At 55.8% G+C, this 15,870-nt stretch overlaps 2 protein-coding genes across 7 annotated transcripts; one reads left to right on the top strand and one right to left on the bottom strand.

Annotated features, from left to right (window-relative positions):
- The first annotated feature begins 6,411 nt into the window (after positions 1-6,411).
- Positions 6,412-8,916, top strand: PRR29 (proline rich 29). 6 transcript variants are annotated; one of them, XM_058704366.1, is made up of 6 exons: positions 6,412-6,537; positions 6,781-6,856; positions 7,069-7,181; positions 8,070-8,296; positions 8,442-8,512; positions 8,708-8,916. In XM_058704366.1, the coding sequence occupies exons 1-6, from the start codon at positions 6,478-6,480 to the stop codon at positions 8,734-8,736; spliced, it is 576 nt and encodes a 191-aa protein (XP_058560349.1). In that variant the 5' UTR covers positions 6,412-6,477; the 3' UTR covers positions 8,737-8,916. The 6 variants fall into 6 exon arrangements, with proteins under 6 accessions (XP_058560349.1, XP_058560345.1, XP_058560347.1 ...); XM_058704362.1 differs by having other exon boundaries at positions 8,663-8,916; XM_058704363.1 differs by having other exon boundaries at positions 6,443-6,561.
- Positions 8,917-9,548: 632 nt separating this feature from the next.
- Positions 9,549-14,370, bottom strand: ICAM2 (intercellular adhesion molecule 2). Its single transcript, XM_058704359.1, has 4 exons — positions 14,127-14,370; positions 12,075-12,338; positions 10,546-10,866; positions 9,549-9,883 (listed from the first exon to the last, which is right to left on the bottom strand). Exons 1-4 carry the CDS (start codon positions 14,317-14,319, stop codon positions 9,735-9,737), a joined length of 927 nt encoding a protein of 308 aa, XP_058560342.1. The 5' UTR covers positions 14,320-14,370; the 3' UTR covers positions 9,549-9,734.
- Between the last annotated feature and the right edge of the window lie 1,500 nt (positions 14,371-15,870).

Below are 15,870 nucleotides of genomic sequence, written 5' to 3'. Positions count from 1 at the left end.
CCCACGTCCCCCTACACCCAAATATACACCGAAACACAGCACACATACACACATCCCTCACATCCCTCACACACACATACCTCCAAACACACACACACACACACACACACACACATGCACACACACACGCAGCTCTTAGCTGGACAACACAGCAGTCTCAAGGGTCATTTCTCCACCGCCACTACCCCCCCCCCGCCATCCCACCCCCCCCACCCCCCCGCCATCCCACTGGCTAGACATCTGTCCCTCAGAACTTGGGGAGGGGACAAAGGGTGGGGGGCAGGTTGAGATTGGTTCAGCCCCCCTCCCCCCTCCTTTCTGGGTCTGTGGTGACCCCTAGTGGAGCTGTTGTGAAATGACCCGTCTCACAGCTCAAGCGCCTGCCCCAGGCGGACAAGAGAACCCCAAAGCTCCCCGCGATGCTCCCCCCACCCACTCTCCCACAACCATCCCTGAAGCATCTTTTCTGGTAGCCAGCTCTCCAGCTGCGCGGAGCCCAGGACAGAGCGTGGCCTTTGTGAGGGGCGCAGGGAGGCCTGAGGAGTGGTCCCCCTCAGTCCTGGAGGTTGGGTGGCCTCTCTCCTCCCAGAGACCCTCTGTGGACACAGCCCGCAGCCTCGTGGAGACCCTCCCTGAAGGCCAGGCCTGGCTGAGGCTTGCAAAGTTCCTGCTATGCCCAGACTTCCCGCGTCTCACCCCAGGTGAGTCACTTCACACCCTCAGAGGTTCGTCTTCCAAACCCACAGGTGTGAGCGTTGGTGTTCTCTGTGCATGGTTCTTATCCTGCTCTGCTCGCTGACCTTTCCTGACACATATTTGCCGTGTAGTTTTGTTGCTAACGTAATCCAAGTGTCTGGTCACCCCTGCCTTTTCTTTGCAAGGATCTTCTCTTCTAGCGCTCAGAGGAAAAGCAAACGTTTTGTCTCATCCTTGCCAAGTTGTCTCCCCAGAACTGTTCCTTGGGGTCCCTGACATCACTCAGGGCCCTGCCATGGCTCCAGTTTGCTTTGCTGCTGGCTACTGTCCCCTTCGTAGCACAGTCCTCCCTGTCCGTGGGCACTGAGGAGAGGTGGTGGGCAGGCAGCTGTCATTCCCATATATGGCTCCTCCCTTTTGGTCTCTGCCTGGGCCCTGCCAAGAGCTCTGTGGGGGTAAGAATGACTTTAATGAGGGATTGAAGTAATTGAAGGGAATTGTAATATATGAGGGGGAGGGCTGCTGCATTCAGTTGTACGGGTTGTCTACTGTACAATTCTGGGCACCAATCACGTTTGCAATCATTATAGATTCATGTATTTTAGATGATAATTGTCTAGCAGATGGTAGCAAACTGGCCAGAGGACAAGGCTAATTTTTCTGACTTGCACAAGGTGTCATTTGGACTAGGAATAAGGCTGATTGGAAAACCAAAGTTGTATGTGAAATATGACTTTTCCCCACAGCCCAAGGGGAATGAATGCCTCCCTCTCTTGATAACAGTATTCCTCCTTCCTTTGGGGGACTGCTCCTTCCCTACTCCAAATAGGTCATTCTGGGGTGGCCGCTGATCGCAGGACGATGACCCCGCCCCGGCCACAGAAATGGCCATGTCGCCCAGATCTGGGCGATCCTCTTGGCCACAGTGGCCAGTCCAAAAGCTGGATATGTGGCGCAAGTGTGGCCAATCGTAGTCCTTCCTGGGGAGTTATATGTATTGATACAAAAGAAAGATGAACTCTCTCTCCTCAGGATTCTCTGAGTTTGTCTAGGGTAACTGAAGTAACAAGTCAGAAGGTGCCTGAGGAGTATTTCCCACCTAGCGGAAGGGCCTATCTGTAGGACGAGCCAACGAGAACACCACACACGATGTGGGGGCGGGGGGAGGATGAGAGAGGGGCCTGAAGACACTGCTTGACCCCTGGGTCAGTGAAACTACAGAGCAGCTATGTCACTGTCTGCCCCATCACATGAGCCAAAAAGCGTCCCTTTTCCTTAGGCTGGTTTAGGCTGAGTATCAGGTGCCCACAGACAAAAGAATTCTTAGAAGCACCTTTCGGAAAAATCCCACTCTGGGGCACTTGGGTGGCTCAGTCGGTTGAGCATCCGACTCTCGATTTTGGCTCAGGTCATGATCCCAGGGTCCTAGGATCGAGCCCCGTGTCGGGCTCCATGCTGACGTCACAAAGCCTGCTTGGGATTCTCCTCCTCTCTGCCCCTCCCCTGCCCATGCTCTCTCTCTCTCTCTCTCTCTCTCAAGGTAAATAAATAAATTTAAAAAAACGACAGAAAAGAAAATCCCACCATGACCCACAGGAACCCACCCTGTCATACCCTGTCCTGGCCACTACTCCCCACCCCTCACCCCTGCCTGAGCAGTCAGTTCTCTCCCTGAGTCTTCAGTCAGGGAGACTTTCTGGGAGCTTCAGCAGGTGCTCCCCTGTGGTTGGTGACACCCCAATTCTGGGAGTCAAGGAGGGGAGGGCTCTGGACTCCACCCCACAGTCCTATTCCTGTGAGGTGGGACCTTGAAAGCAAGTTCCCTTCACAATGCATCCCACTGCTGCCATCTAGACATTTATAAGTCTCCAAAGTGCCACCAGGGGCCTGTCAGACAAAACCACACACACACGCATCTCACAAGGATAGCCATGATTTGGACAAACAGCATAGAGCCTCTACGCAGAAAAATGGAATTTCTTTCCTGTGATATTTTCAAGGCTTCTCCCCACATAGCCAGTAGTCATAACTAGCTCCTTCCAGTTAGTGTCTCGCTAGAAAGGGGGCTCAAGAAAAGTGTCTGTTGCTGGGTTTTCTGCCTCTGCTTAGCACTTCCTCATCTGTACCAAAAAGAAACACTGAAATTTCCACCCAAATTCTTTTTTTTTTAAAGCTTATTTATTTTGAGACAGAGAGGGTGAGCATGTGTAAGTGGGGGAGGGACAGAGAGAGGAAGAGAGAATCCCAAGCAGGCTCTGCACCGAAAGCACAGAGCCTGGTGTGGGGCTCGAACCCACAAACCATGAGATTATGACCTGAGCTGAAGTCAGATGCTTAACGGACTGAGCCACCCTGGCAGCCCCACCCAACCCAAATTCTTAAAAGTTCCCTTTTCTCTCCATTTCCATCGGAGGAGGAGATGAGGGAGCCCATTTTTCATGGTTTTCTAATGACTGCACACTCTTCCTTTGAGTGAATTGCCTTCATTTATATAGCCATTCCCTTACTAAAGGACGCTGGATATGTTCAATCTTCGACTCTTAAAAATAACACTGTGACAAACACATTTTAGTAGAAACCTTTTTCCCTGTTTGGTTTATTCCCAGATACAGATTTACCAAGGCAACAGGGAGGACTTTGGTACATATTTCAGTGGGACACACACACACACACACACACACACACACACACAAAACCCAAAAGTCATAAAGCAACAAGGCAAAGATACAAACAAGAGTCCTCGCCGAGACAAAATGAAGAGGAAGTAGGTGGAGCGTTCGATGCCTCAAAGAAGGTGGTAGGAGGCAGGGCGAGTATGGAAAGTCACCTCCACTGTTGGACTAATGTTAGATCGTCTATAAGCAAAATAGCTCTGGCAGATAAGCATGTGCGATTTTTCCATTCTTCAACTGGCAAATGTTTCCGTTTCCTTTGACGAAGAGCTCTGCTTGAATACAGAAGCCAGATAGCGTTTATCTCGGCCCTGCCTTCCAAAATACAAGTTTCGCGTGTGGTTAACATACGATCTTGTATCTGAAATAATCACCAATTCCTGACTGTTTTCCACAGCCACCTCCAGCCCGCTCTGGGCTTCTTTGAGAGGGCTGAGGGTGATGGCTCCCGCTGGCCTCCCTGCCTCCAGCTTTGCCTCAGTTGAATCCATTGGCTGTTATACTCCCAGATGAATTTTCCTCCGTGTCTATTTCTGCATCTGATGTCACCGAACACAAATTTTAACACAGAGCTGCCAGAATTGCTTTCTCCAGGAGTTTTCAGCAGACTGGGGGCAGACACGGAGAAAGTGGGAGGTTAGTGTCATAGTTTGGATTCCCTCCAAAGCAGAGCCTGAGACAAGGATTTGGGAGCAAGTAGTTTCTTCGGAAGGGGATCCCAGGAAGCACTGTGAGGGAGTGGAGAAATGACAGAGGAAAAAACCAGTGAAGTGTGTGTTTGTTGGTGAGCAGATTATCACTGGGACAACTGAGACATAAAGCCACAGGGACTACTGAAAAACTTCGGGGACGATCCCCCCCGGAGTTGCCCCCCGGAGGCCAGCAGGCTGGGGAATTTACCATCAACTGCTCTCCCTTGATGCTTCAGGTTTGCCTCTGGGATGACTTCCGGCCTGCCTCACTTGTGGCCAGAAAATGTCCCCAGATGGAAACACGGAAAGTGGGTGCAGGAACCAACTGTATACCTTTGGGAGGATACATCCCCATCAGACATTTGCTCTTCCTGAGTCTGGTTGACATTAACAAAGATGGGAGGAACAAGATGAATCTTCCTAAAACATGCCTGTGCACACGTTACTGCCCTATTTCTCTCCTGCTCGAAACTCACCAAGAGCTCCCCACTACCCACATAGCTCAGCCTGAACTCCACCATTCAGCCTGCGAGTATGACCTGCATCTGCCTGGGCCGCTGGAACTTCTCTCTGCCCAGCTCCTCCACCACAGCCAGAGAGTGTGACCACTGGAGCATTTCAGGCCTTGTCTATTCTTGCACCTGTGCCTTTGTTCAGTCTGTGTCCCCAACCCGGGCTTCCCTGTCTCTCACACTGCTTGGCCCCATCCAAAGTTCCTCCACTTCAGAATCCTATCCTTCAGTGATCAATTCATCTCTTTTTAAGACCCCTTCTTTTAAAAATATTGTTTTAATGTTTATTTATTTTTGAGAGAGAGAGAGAGAGAGAGAGCAGGGGAGGGGCAGAGAGAGAGGGAGACACAGCATCCGAGGCAGGCTCTAGGCTCTGAGCTGTCAGCACAGAGTCACATGCGGGGCTCAAACCCACAAGCCATGAGATCATGACCTGAGCTGAAGTCAGACACTTAATTGACTGAGCCACCCAGGCGCCCCATGACCCCTTCTTATATGTCTCACCCACAGGGGACTTTGCACAGTCTTGTATCTTTCTTAAGTTTATTAATTTATTTTGAGAGAGGGGGTGCAAGTGGGGGAGAGGCAGAGAGAGAGGAGGAGAGAGAGAATCCCAAGCAGGCTCCATGCTGTCAGCACAGATCCCATGAACAATGAGATCATAACCTGAGCTGAAGTTAAGTCGAACACTTAACCGATTGACCCACCCAGGTGCCCCATACACAGTCTTGTATTTTTGCTTTCACTTCATGAATACATTTTCCACTTCCCAGCAATGCTGGAACCAGCAGGAATATACTACTGTATCTCCAGTGTCCAGAAGGGCGCCTTGCACACACAGGCCCCTCCTTGGTCAAGGTTTGCTGATGGTAAGCACGAGGATTGGTTTTGCCCCTCCAACTGCAATGAGGGTGCAGATGGAAAGATGCATGTCTGTGTCCATCCCACTCCCCAGGGCCTGTCACTACATTGCCTGACGTCAGCTTGTTGATGGCCGTGGAAGCTATAAGACTCACAGCTAATGCACGGTCCACAGGCCCCCCTCCCAGGGACTAAAGCACAAAGGAGGAGGCGGGAATGGTCTTTCTGGTTCTAGACACCAGGAGTGCCAGGAAGAGGAGCTGAACAGAAGTAGAGGGTGGGGGAAGGGCAGCCCAAGGGGTGCTAATCCCAGCTTCCTGTCTGGATTTTCCTTGACTGCTGCTCAGGGCCTATCTTAGGATGGTCACAGCTGCCGAAATAGATCTCTCCCCTCACCTGTTCTGAAGCAAAGAAGACCTTGATAACTTCCTGTCAAAAGAATGTATGCTTTGGTAATTTTTCCAGGATGGGGGACAACAATGGGGGCACTGGCGCTGAACTCCTTGGGGTTCTCCACCTCTGTAAAGCAGCAGCCAGGAATGAGGGAGCAAACGGCCACAAGGGGGGAGTCCAGGGGCCAGCCACCTGTTTCTGGCCAGGGCCCAGGTCTTTTCTGTGAACTTGGTTGATGTTCGCTTCCTTGGTCTGCTCCAGAAACCACTCCCAGCCTGAAGGACGCCCCTCTGATTCAGAGTGAAACGCATCCTCTGATCTCCTCACTCACCTGCCTCTCTCCGCCAAGTCCGCTCCTACAGAATTTTCTACGGGCCAGTCTCCCCAGCCCCTCACTCATTCACTCAACAAACACGAGCCCCCAGGCTAGGTATTGGAGGTGCACAAGGGTGAGAGGTAGAGGGAGGAGCAAGATGCGATGCCCGGGGAACCGACGCACGTTGGAGGTGGGCATCCCTCAGAGGCGACACCTCCTGTGGGACAGCCTAACACGCCCGGAGCGCTGGGGCCGGGGAGGGACCTGCGCATGCGTGGAAGGAGAGTTTCGCGTCGCCCACGTCGCCTAGGTAACCCGGACCCGCGGAAACCAGCATGGCCTTCCGCAGCGGAGGAAGCTGGGGTCAGCTCCCATCACAGAGTGCAGCCCCGACGGTGAGGGCTGAGCCGGCCTTTGAGGTTGGCTGACTGGGGAGACGTCCCTGGAGGAAGTGGGGTGGGTGAGCCGCAGAGGAAGAGACTCAGGGAAGGGGGAGGCCGTGGGCGCGCGGGGAGAAGAACGCGGCCCCTGAGGGGTTAGGGAGGCAACTCGGGGGGTGGGGGTGTCCCGGCGGGGGGGGGGTGAGGGTCCCCCATCCCTTGCCCGCCTGGCCTGGCTGAGTCTCCCGCTCCCCCCAGCCCTGGGTGACCGTCCTGCAGCCGCTCGCATGGGCCGCCCCACCTCCGCCCCCGCAGCCGGGCCGAGTGAAGGAAGGTGAGACTCCGGGCTCACCCGCCGTGTACCCCACTCTGCCTCGCACATTCTCTAGGCTTCCTCGAGGCACATCCCTCCCGCGCGGTCCTGGGCTGGGCGTTGGGAGATCGGCGGGGGGGGGGGGGGGGAGGAGGGGGGGGGCGGTGGGAAAGGCCCTGGGGCCGTGGGCAGTGGGCGACCTGGCATAGACCCGCTGAGCTCCTCCGCCCCAGACCTGCTGGAACTGATGTTGCTGCAGAACGCGCAGATGCACCAGCTGCTGCTGAGTCGCCTGGTGGCAGCAGCGCTCCACCCAGGGCCAGCTCCGCCCCAGCCCCACCCGCAGGTGCGTGCGCGGGAGGTGGGCCACCAGGGCCGTTCGCCTGGCCTGCGAGTCCAAGGGTGGGGATCCATCTAGGGGTGGACCCTTGAGAAAAAGAATCAGACAACAGTGCAGTGGACCTGGCTGGGCCCCTGTGGCATCCCTTATGTGCCAGACTCCCATGCCAGACGCCTCCATCTGGTGGGGATCCCCAAATCCGGACCACCCAGGTCTTGTTTTCAAGGTCTCCCTGCAGTGCATCCACCACAAGAATACAGGCCCGGGAGGACAGGCACCACTGTACCCTGGGTCTGCAGGGGGGCCTGATACTTATTAGGGGCTCAAGTGATATTTGTTGAACAAGTGAAAGAATAAACGAACGGCCGTGAAGACAAGGCAGCTTTGGCGGTGGCTGTCACAGGGAGAGGCACAAGGCCCGAGTGCACACCTGGTTGGGGAAAGGCTCCTTGGAGGAGCAGGTTACCTTAGAACCTGCCCTTGAAAGCCAGGTAGGCTTTTGACGCCCGGAGGGGGCCAGGTTGTGTCCAGCGTCCAGGCTGGCCAGACCTGCTGCTGTTCCTCACGCCCCGTCCCTCAGGGGGTCCCCGGGATGAACACCCCACCTCCCTGATGAGGCACAGTTGGGGGCAAAGCCAGGGCTCTGCAGTCATACCTGGAAGCTTCCAGGCTCCGTTCAGCCACTTATTAGCTGGGTGACCTTAAATAAGTTGTTCAGCCTCTTTGAGCCTCAGTTTTCCCTCCTGAAAAATAAGAAATAAATGTCTCCAAGGTGGCTTGCTTGCATGTAGACAATGCTCCATTTTATGAGAAATTAGAGGAACAGAGGAGTGGGGGTAGGGAGAGCTGGATCTGGTATCATCATCTCTCCTCCCCCGTTCCCACAATCCCCAGGTCTACCTGGAGGGTCAACAAGAGGAATATGAGGAGGAGGAGGAGAAGCAAGCCCAGGAGGAAGGGCCTTTGGTGTTCCACCACCACTACCTCCCCTGCCCGATGCCCAGTCCGGGTCCCCTGCTACCCTGGCCAGTCCCTTTTCTTTCCCCGCCCCCACATCAGCCTTACTTGCAGGACACGTCCAGGATTCAGCACCACCCTCCTGCCTCTGGGAGAAGGGGGTCGTAAGTGAGGTTGGGATCTAAGCATTGCCAGGGCCCTGCTCTGGGGCTGGGCTGGAAGAGCTCACCAGGGGCTGAGGGTGGGGTGGAGATACGTGGGGGTGAGTATCTGATGGGGGGGGGAATGTCTTTCTTTTCTCCATCTCAGGAGAGCCATCCCCCCGCCCCCACCCCCCAGTGCCACAGGGACTGTGGGTGCGGATGTACCCCCGGCTTCAGGTAGGGGCAGAGTGGGTGGGCAGTGGGGCCCAAGCCCAGGCCGGGGATGGATCAGGAGGCCAGGAGGGCCGTTTGGGGGACAGGGAGCTCCTACCACCACTACTGTAGGCAACTGGCCTGTCCCTTTCCCTTTTCTTCCTTGGGGTCCAGTGAGGCAGGAAGGGAGCCAAGGCGAAGGTGCTGTTCTCTCCCCAGACTACTATGATGCTGAGAGCCTACCATGAGGACAGATGCCAGCCCTGGGACCCTGCCAGCTTTACCGCAGGGCTGGAAAGAGCCCTGGAGCCCTTACGTGCCCCTCTAGTGCCTGTGACTCTGCACCCATGCCCAACAGCCCTTCTCCTCCCTTAGCTGCAGCCAGGCTCTCTCCTGGGTGAATCAATACACTCTTCACCCCATTGAAACCTTGGACTGACCTGATATCTGCCCCAGAGTAAGAGTCCGTCTAAGCATCGTCCAGGGCTGGGAAGCCACAGGGCGTGGTCTGGGACCCAGAGCCCTCCCTCGACCTCCTCCACTCACCCCTCTCTGGGATGGCTAGGGCTGGGGGGTGTCGATGGCCTAATGATGGAGCAGGTGAGGGGAGGACTGCTTTTATTGTCCGAGGCTCTCTGAAGGCCCAGAGTGATGGGGGAGAGGCCTGGCTCAAAGGTCCTGGAGCTGAGCCAGTTCCCTTGGGCCCCACCCTCACCCCAGGAAGCTGGTTCTTGTGGCAGAAAGGAGAAGTCAGAGCCCTGTCCCGCTCCCAGTGGGAGTGGCCTGAGGTCCCAGAGGGCCAAGAAGGAAGAGAAGTCTCTCTGCCCCACCCTCCCTCAGAAGTTAGTCACTCAGGGCCCCGTGAGAATGGGTGTCTGGTGCCCGGGCTGGTCAGCATGCGGGCACCCCAGGATCTGGGCTGGTTGGCGCTCTAGAAGGCCCCTGTGAATGAGTGGGCGGAGGGAGACTTAGGAGACATTTGGAGAGAGAAGTCTGGGCCTGGTGGGTACCCTTCCCAGCTGCTGAGTTCTATCCCAGGAGAAGACACTGACGCACAGGGTTAAGTCCAGGTATTTATATTTAGACTAGAAGAGGAAATGGTCCCAAAGTCCTCTGCTGCTCCTTAGAGTCCTGCAGCCAGGGCTGGACCACAACCCTGAGGAGCCACGCTGACTTCCAGTGGCTGCCGTGCTGGTGACCATGCCACTCATGTAGGCTGTGCCCAGTAGGCCCGACTCAGGCCCCTTTAAGCACCTTGTACCCTGTAGGCGCCCATCTGCCTCTGGCGCCAATGCTGGCCGAAGACAAAGCACAGGAGGATAGATGTCACAAACAGGAACAGCAGCACGGACACCACTGTGATGATGACGACCATCTGGTTGTCTGGCATAGGCTCTGGGGAGGCAGGAGGGGGCAGTGGTCTTAGAAGTCTTCCGGTCCCATGTGCTAGGGCCCCAGAGGTGTGCTTGTCGCCCACCCGGCCCTCCCCCATCTTGCAGTCACCCGTGTTGCAGACGTGAGCGGCTAATGGTGTAATACCTAGGGGAAAGGTGGGCCAGGGTCCAGGCTACCAGCCAGCCCTCTGTGAGACTATGAGGGCAGATGTCCCCCAGCACATGGTTGCTGGACACCATGGCCTGGACAGTGGCGTGGTCCAGACCAAGCCCTTCCCTGGCCAGAACTGAGTGAGCTTCTACCAAACTCTGAAGACAGGGAACACCTTGGCCATCAAGGGTCACAGAATGGCAGCGCTCCAGGGGATCTTAGGGCCAAATCTCTAGATGTAGACAGGGGCTGTGGCCAGAGAGAGGAGGTTGACTTGGTCAAGGTCACACTGGTCACTAATGGTCAAGCAACTAGTTGGGGTCCAAACTGGGCACGTGGAGAGAGCTTCGGGGAAGACAGAGAGCAAGAGGGAACCCCCTGGGATTAAGTGTGGGGTCCCTGGGCGCCTGGCCCCTGAGCTGGCAGAGAACGTGGTGAAGGTTTTTTCTTCCTCTAAGGAACGGGAGATGAATGCTCCCTCCCACCCCCTCCTTCTGGGGGCTCTCCCTCACCATAGACCTTGAGCGTCTGGGGCTCTGAGACACCGTGAATGATGTCCCCACCAAGAGACCGCAGGTCCAGGTCTGCCCGGCAGGAGAAGTTGTGGCGGCCGTCTTCCTTGTGAGCTGTGGCGTTACGTGTGACTGTGGCCTCTTGGGGGGCAAGTGCCATCGTCCTAAAGGTCTTGTTGTGCATGGCCTCCTTGCCACGGAGCAGGGTGAGAGTGAGGCTCTCAAGAGGTGCCACATTGGGCACCCAGCACTCGATGGTGAAGGATCCCCCCACAGCCACCCGAGTGGGCTTCAGCTTCAGCAGCACTTGCTTTGGAGGGTCTGTGGGGAAGAAAGAGCGGGGGGTTCTGGTCAGAATGAGGGTGCTGTCCCAGCAGGCCCCACCCAGCCAGGCCCAGCCCCTGGCACCGTAGTGTTATCAGGTCCTTGGCTGGATTTGGGAAAGCGGGCTGGGGCCTGGTCTGCTCTAGAGTGTAGAGAGAGGAAGAAGGAAACACTTCAGGGTGAAGGACATATTGGGTGGTAGTTTTACCAACATGATATTTTCTGGAATGGTCAAGAATGGAGGTGGTCAGGTGTCTACAAAGAGGAGGTCCAGAAAGTGTACAGCCAACTAGAAATAAAAAATTTGGATCGGTCTCCTCCAGAAATCAAACACAGATTTCCACATTAAACAGCTGGATGATTATATTGGGACTTAGAAGGGAGTGTTCGTTAGATCAGGGCCGCGCGTTGTGGGGTCCTCACTTAAGAGGCAGGGACTGGAGTCAGACCTGCCTTGCTTCTCCAGGATCAGATTCATAGCCGCCTCCATCCCTTATCTATTAAACAGGGCCCTCAGTGGTACCCTGGATTCTCTTGTGAACTAGAATACCTTGCCCCAGTCACCCCAGGATAATAGGCTGGATTTAGGACATCTTTCTATTCACTTGATCCACTGATGTTGGTCATGGGAAAGACCCAAGCCATACTCTTGGTGCTGAGATGTGGAGGGAATCCTGGCCTATGGGAAGGTCTCCATGGCCCACATGCAATTGTGTGTGTGTGTGTGTGTGTGTGTGTGTGTGTGTGTGTGTGTGATGGTCACACATTTTCCAGGGGCCCCCAGGAATATAAAAGCCCCGGGGGGTGCCTTAACCTCTCCGTGAAGGGCAGGGGCGACTGGAGAGCACACTGGCCTTTCTTTTGGTGCCCCACTACTCGTCACGGGGAGGGGGGTGTCCACTGCTACCGAGCGGGGAGGAGATTGCGGGCCCTGCCCGGGAAATGACTTTTAGATTTGTGCAGACCTTGCTTAGATTGTCCTCTGAGCAAGCCCCAGACCTGGGGTTGCCAGCAGGCTCAAGGAGGCCAGTGAAGGGTGTGAGCAGATTCTGAGCCCAAGGTGGGGGGTCCTGTTCCTTGTCACCCCAGCAGCCCAGGGAGGTGGGAACCACATCTAGTGCCCGGGAGCAGTAACAGAGTAGCCCGGCAGACACGCAGCCGACACAGGCTCAGCCCGCGGGAAGGAGGGTCCGTGTGGCACTCACAGAACACGCTGACGTTGAGACTCTTTAACTTCTGCTTCCTGGAGCAGGTGAAGTAGCAGTAGATGATTGTGTCCTGGGAGACATTGGAGACCAAGTACTGCTTCCACTGAGTTCCACTGGCCACCAGAGTCTTGGTTAGAGTGGTTTCCAGGCCGCTGGTGTCAGGCAGGGCACAGCTGGTACTACAGTTGATCAACGTGGACCCTCCGGGCTCCACCACCAGCTGCTCTGGATACGTGTGTACCTCAAACGTCTCACCAGACCCTGGAAGACCAGAAATAGGGGGCAGCAAATGTCTCTGCTGCCCTGCACCATGGAACTGCCCACCATGGGCTGTCTGATCAAGGGACAGGTGCCCAGGAAGAACGTCCAGAGACGGCCCCTCTGCTACTCTCCCCTTGTTCAGGCCTTATTTATTACCTCACCTCTAGACAGAGGTCTCCCTGCTGCCCCAGCTGTCTCCCTGCCTCTGGTTACTCTTCCTCCAGCCCTTCACCTTCAAATTAGTCTTCTCCATCTCCCTTCTTCTTACATCTTCCATCACCATGGGGAGGGATCCTATTTGACCTTCAAAGCCCAGCCCAAATGTCCCCTTCTCCATGAAGGCCTCTCAGAACTGGAGGTGGACTGTGTCCTCTTGGCCCCTGTGGCCGTGGGTTTAACCCTTTCTCCTTTCTTTTCTTCTGCCAATGCTCTTTGAAAAGCTGTTCTGTGCCAGGTGCCATTCTAGGCTCTGGTGACACGGCAGTGACCAAAGCAGAACAAACCCTGCCCTTGCAGAGCTCACATTATAGTGAAGGAGACAGACGATAATCAGCAAGTGAAATAGCCAGCCTGCCGGGTGGTGACAAGTGCCCAGGGAAGGAGAGAGGGGGTGGGTGGAGCCGTCATTTTAATAGTCAGCACAGGCCTCACCAAGATATCCAGCAAAGACCTGGACGGGCTGGGGGTGAGCCCTGCAGCTATCTGGGGAGGGGGAGTGTTTCCAGCACTAAGACCCCAGGTCAAGGGCATGCTTGGTATGCTTGAGGAATGGCAAGATCGGGATGGCTGGAGCTCAGCAAGGAGGAAGGCAGGGGGAGAAGAGTTTAGAAAGGTAATTGCAAATGATTTATATTCATGCTGGCTCTCCCTTAGATGTTCTGGAGCTTCTGGAAGGCAGGGCCCAGATTTTTCAGGTTTCTCTTAGTGCTTAGCACAATGCCCTGTGTATGGAAGACATTCGGGAAGTATTCGATGCATAAAGGTTGAGTCCCCAGTGCTCACCTCCCACTCAGTGATGGCCAGAAGGTCCTTGGTCCCAACCAACTGGGCCTGCCCTGTGCTCCCACAGCTCCAGCATGTCCCCACTGAGCCCTCAGCTGGTGGCATATAATGAAATGACAAGAAAGGAGCTTTGCAGGTAGACAGAGCTGGATTCAAATCCTGAGTTTGCCAGGTACCAGCTGTGTGACCCTGGGCAAGGTGCTTTCTCTCTCTGAACCTGTTTCTTCATCTGTCAAACGGGCTAGTAATCCCCTTCCTGCAGGGTTGTGGTGAAAGCTCAGTGAGATAGTACTTGAAAAGCACCTGGCAGGTTGTCCAAAACCGAGTGCTCAGCACATGGCGGCATTTTCCTTCAAGTCCCCTGACCCCCTGGAAGATGTGTGGGTCTCCCTTCTGTAGGCCGCAGTCAAAAGGCAACGTCCTCTGCTGCCCCCTGCTGTCTCGAAGCCACATCTGAGGAACAGCTGGGGCATTCCCTCACCTTTCCTCGAACCCCAGCAACCCCTTCCACCTCAGGCCCCCCCCCCGTGCAGCCCACCATTCGGCCTCCGTGACCTGCCACAGGCCACGAAGCTGTGTCCAAAAGGCTAGCTTTTTTTTCTTCGCCCCCAGGATCATGGAGAAGCCAGGCTGGCACGGCATCCTGTACCCGTGGTGGCTGCCACTGTGTTCAAAGCCTCAGCGACTTCAGGACCAGGACCCCCTCCCACGCCTGAAGCCAGGGGAGCAGGGGCCCACCCTCTGGGCTGGCATGCGCCAAGTCAGGAACCCCAGGCACCAGCTCACCTGGGCAGCAGAACAGGGCGAGAAGGGCGGCGGGCAGGCCCCAGCAACCAAAAGGGGACATCTTGAGTGGCATCCACAGGCTCACGGTGAAGAGCTGAGGGCTGCCTGGAGAGAGATGGTGGGCCCAGGTCAGGGAGTGGTGGCCTGGAGCTGCAGCCCGGAACTCTAGCCTTCTATGCGCTGGTGACCACATTTCCTCTCATTATCTGAGAGGTTCTCGGGAAGTCACTTGGGAGGCTGGCTCTCAGAGCTCCAGGCCTGCAAGAACACAGGCAGAGGAAGCTGGGTTGTAGCCGATAAGCCGGGATACAACCTGGCCTCCTGCCATGCTGCTGTGCAGGGGGCAGGGTGAGCGACAGCTGCGCGTGTCTGTGAGGGACGTGAGTGTGCATGGGGCTCGGTGCACTGCGGGTGCATAGAGGGCAGTGATGCCTATGAGCCCCAGACCTGGGAACCCCAAATCCCAAAGACACGTTGTCCAGTTCCCCTCTGGGAAGACAGTATTCAAAGTCAGGCCGGTCCAGGACATGCAGTCTCCACAGCAAAGCGGGCAGGGAGCCAGACTTCTTTAAGGAGACCTGGGCAGGAACTGGAGGCGCTCCAGCGGACCCCCAGCACAGCTACTTACACCTCAACACCCACCCACTTGCAACCTTGACCTGTCCTGACTCAGCCGATAGGGACAATTTGAGGGAAGTGCTCCCACAACCGTCCCCAGCAGCCCAGACACAGAGGTAATGGGGGTCAGTCTGGCTGTAGCCCAAACCCCAGCCTCTATTTCCAGGGCCTGGTTTATTGTGTCTCCCCCAGCCCTTCCAGGCAGGGAGCCTTGGTCTGGGGATGGGGGGCTCAGGGCCTGAGGCACTGCCGTGCATTTCTAGGGAGGCTTTATCACCTACTGAGGGAATCTCCAGAAGCAGGAGTCCCTGGGGCCAGCAGAGCCTGGGAGAGGCAGGAGAGGAGCAGGTCTCCTTGTTTTATCAGGGGCGCCCCAGCGTTTTCAGGGCTCAGGCCAAACTCCATTCCTGGGTTGCGAGTGTAAAGTCGTGCCTTTCTCTTTGGCTGCTGAGGCCAAAGGCTGTCACCACCACGTGTGGTGGGCAAGTGCCGCTTGTCAGCCCGGACCCGGGCACGTCCCTGGACAGCACTGCTTTGGAGTGATGCCGAGAGAAGATGCAGAAAAGAGCAAGCCGTAACCCCAGCCCGGGATCTGGTCCGTGTGGCTCCAGGAAACACTCCCCCGAACCCTCGGGGAGGCTGAGGGTGCGGCCCTGGGGCTCGGACAGCAGGCACTGCTGTGCAGAGACTCTGTGGTCTCCACCGGGTCAGAAGAATGATGATGATGAGAGCAATAACGACAAAAATAATAACAAAAGTAATGCAATAGTGAGCGTTTACTGACTGTTGATCAGCACCATCATAAGGGCTCTACAAACATTAACTAACCAATCCCCCAATTCCATGAGGCAGGTACTATTACTGTCCCCATCTTAGCGATGGGGAAACTGAGGCAGAGGTGTGACCTGCACGGGACAACACCCGTCACCAGCAGGTCCTCATCTGGTGGACGCCCTCTCCGCCCACCCACCAATTCCTTCGCTTGGTCCCTGCTCCCATATATCGCACCTCCCGTAACATAAGCTCTAGACAGAAAAAACTAAAAACAAGACCCGCTAAGTCCACCCTGGTTCTTTGCTTAAATTTGGGCAGAGATCTGGGGTATAGGTTAAGAGATTTTCCAGGT

The sequence above is a fragment of the Neofelis nebulosa genome, chromosome 16 (assembly GCF_028018385.1).
Source record: "Neofelis nebulosa isolate mNeoNeb1 chromosome 16, mNeoNeb1.pri, whole genome shotgun sequence".
Classification (NCBI taxonomy): Eukaryota; Metazoa; Chordata; class Mammalia; order Carnivora; family Felidae; genus Neofelis; species Neofelis nebulosa.
Note: the sequence above shows the minus strand (reverse complement) of the source record. Positions and strands in the feature narration are given on the sequence as shown.

Excerpts from the sequence above, each read along its gene's own strand:
- PRR29 (XM_058704360.1), top strand. The coding sequence starts at position 6,478 with ATGGCCTTCCGCAGCGGAGGAAGCTGGGGTCAGCTCCCATCACAGAGT. Across the intron at positions 6,562-6,780 it reads GGGCTGAGCCGGCCTTTGAG|CCCTGGGTGACCGTCCTGCA; the intron begins GTTGGCTGACTG and ends CGCTCCCCCCAG. Across the intron at positions 8,297-8,441 it reads GCCTCTGGGAGAAGGGGGTC|GAGAGCCATCCCCCCGCCCC; the intron begins GTAAGTGAGGTT and ends TCTCCATCTCAG.
- ICAM2 (XM_058704359.1), bottom strand. The coding sequence starts at position 14,319 with ATGTGGTCACCAGCGCATAGAAGGCTAGAGTTCCGGGCTGCAGCTCCA. Across the intron at positions 10,867-12,074 it reads TCTCAACGTCAGCGTGTTCT|ACCCTCCAAAGCAAGTGCTG; the intron begins GTGAGTGCCACA and ends TCTTCCCCACAG. Across the intron at positions 9,884-10,545 it reads CCAGACGCTCAAGGTCTATG|AGCCTATGCCAGACAACCAG; the intron begins GTGAGGGAGAGC and ends CTGCCTCCCCAG.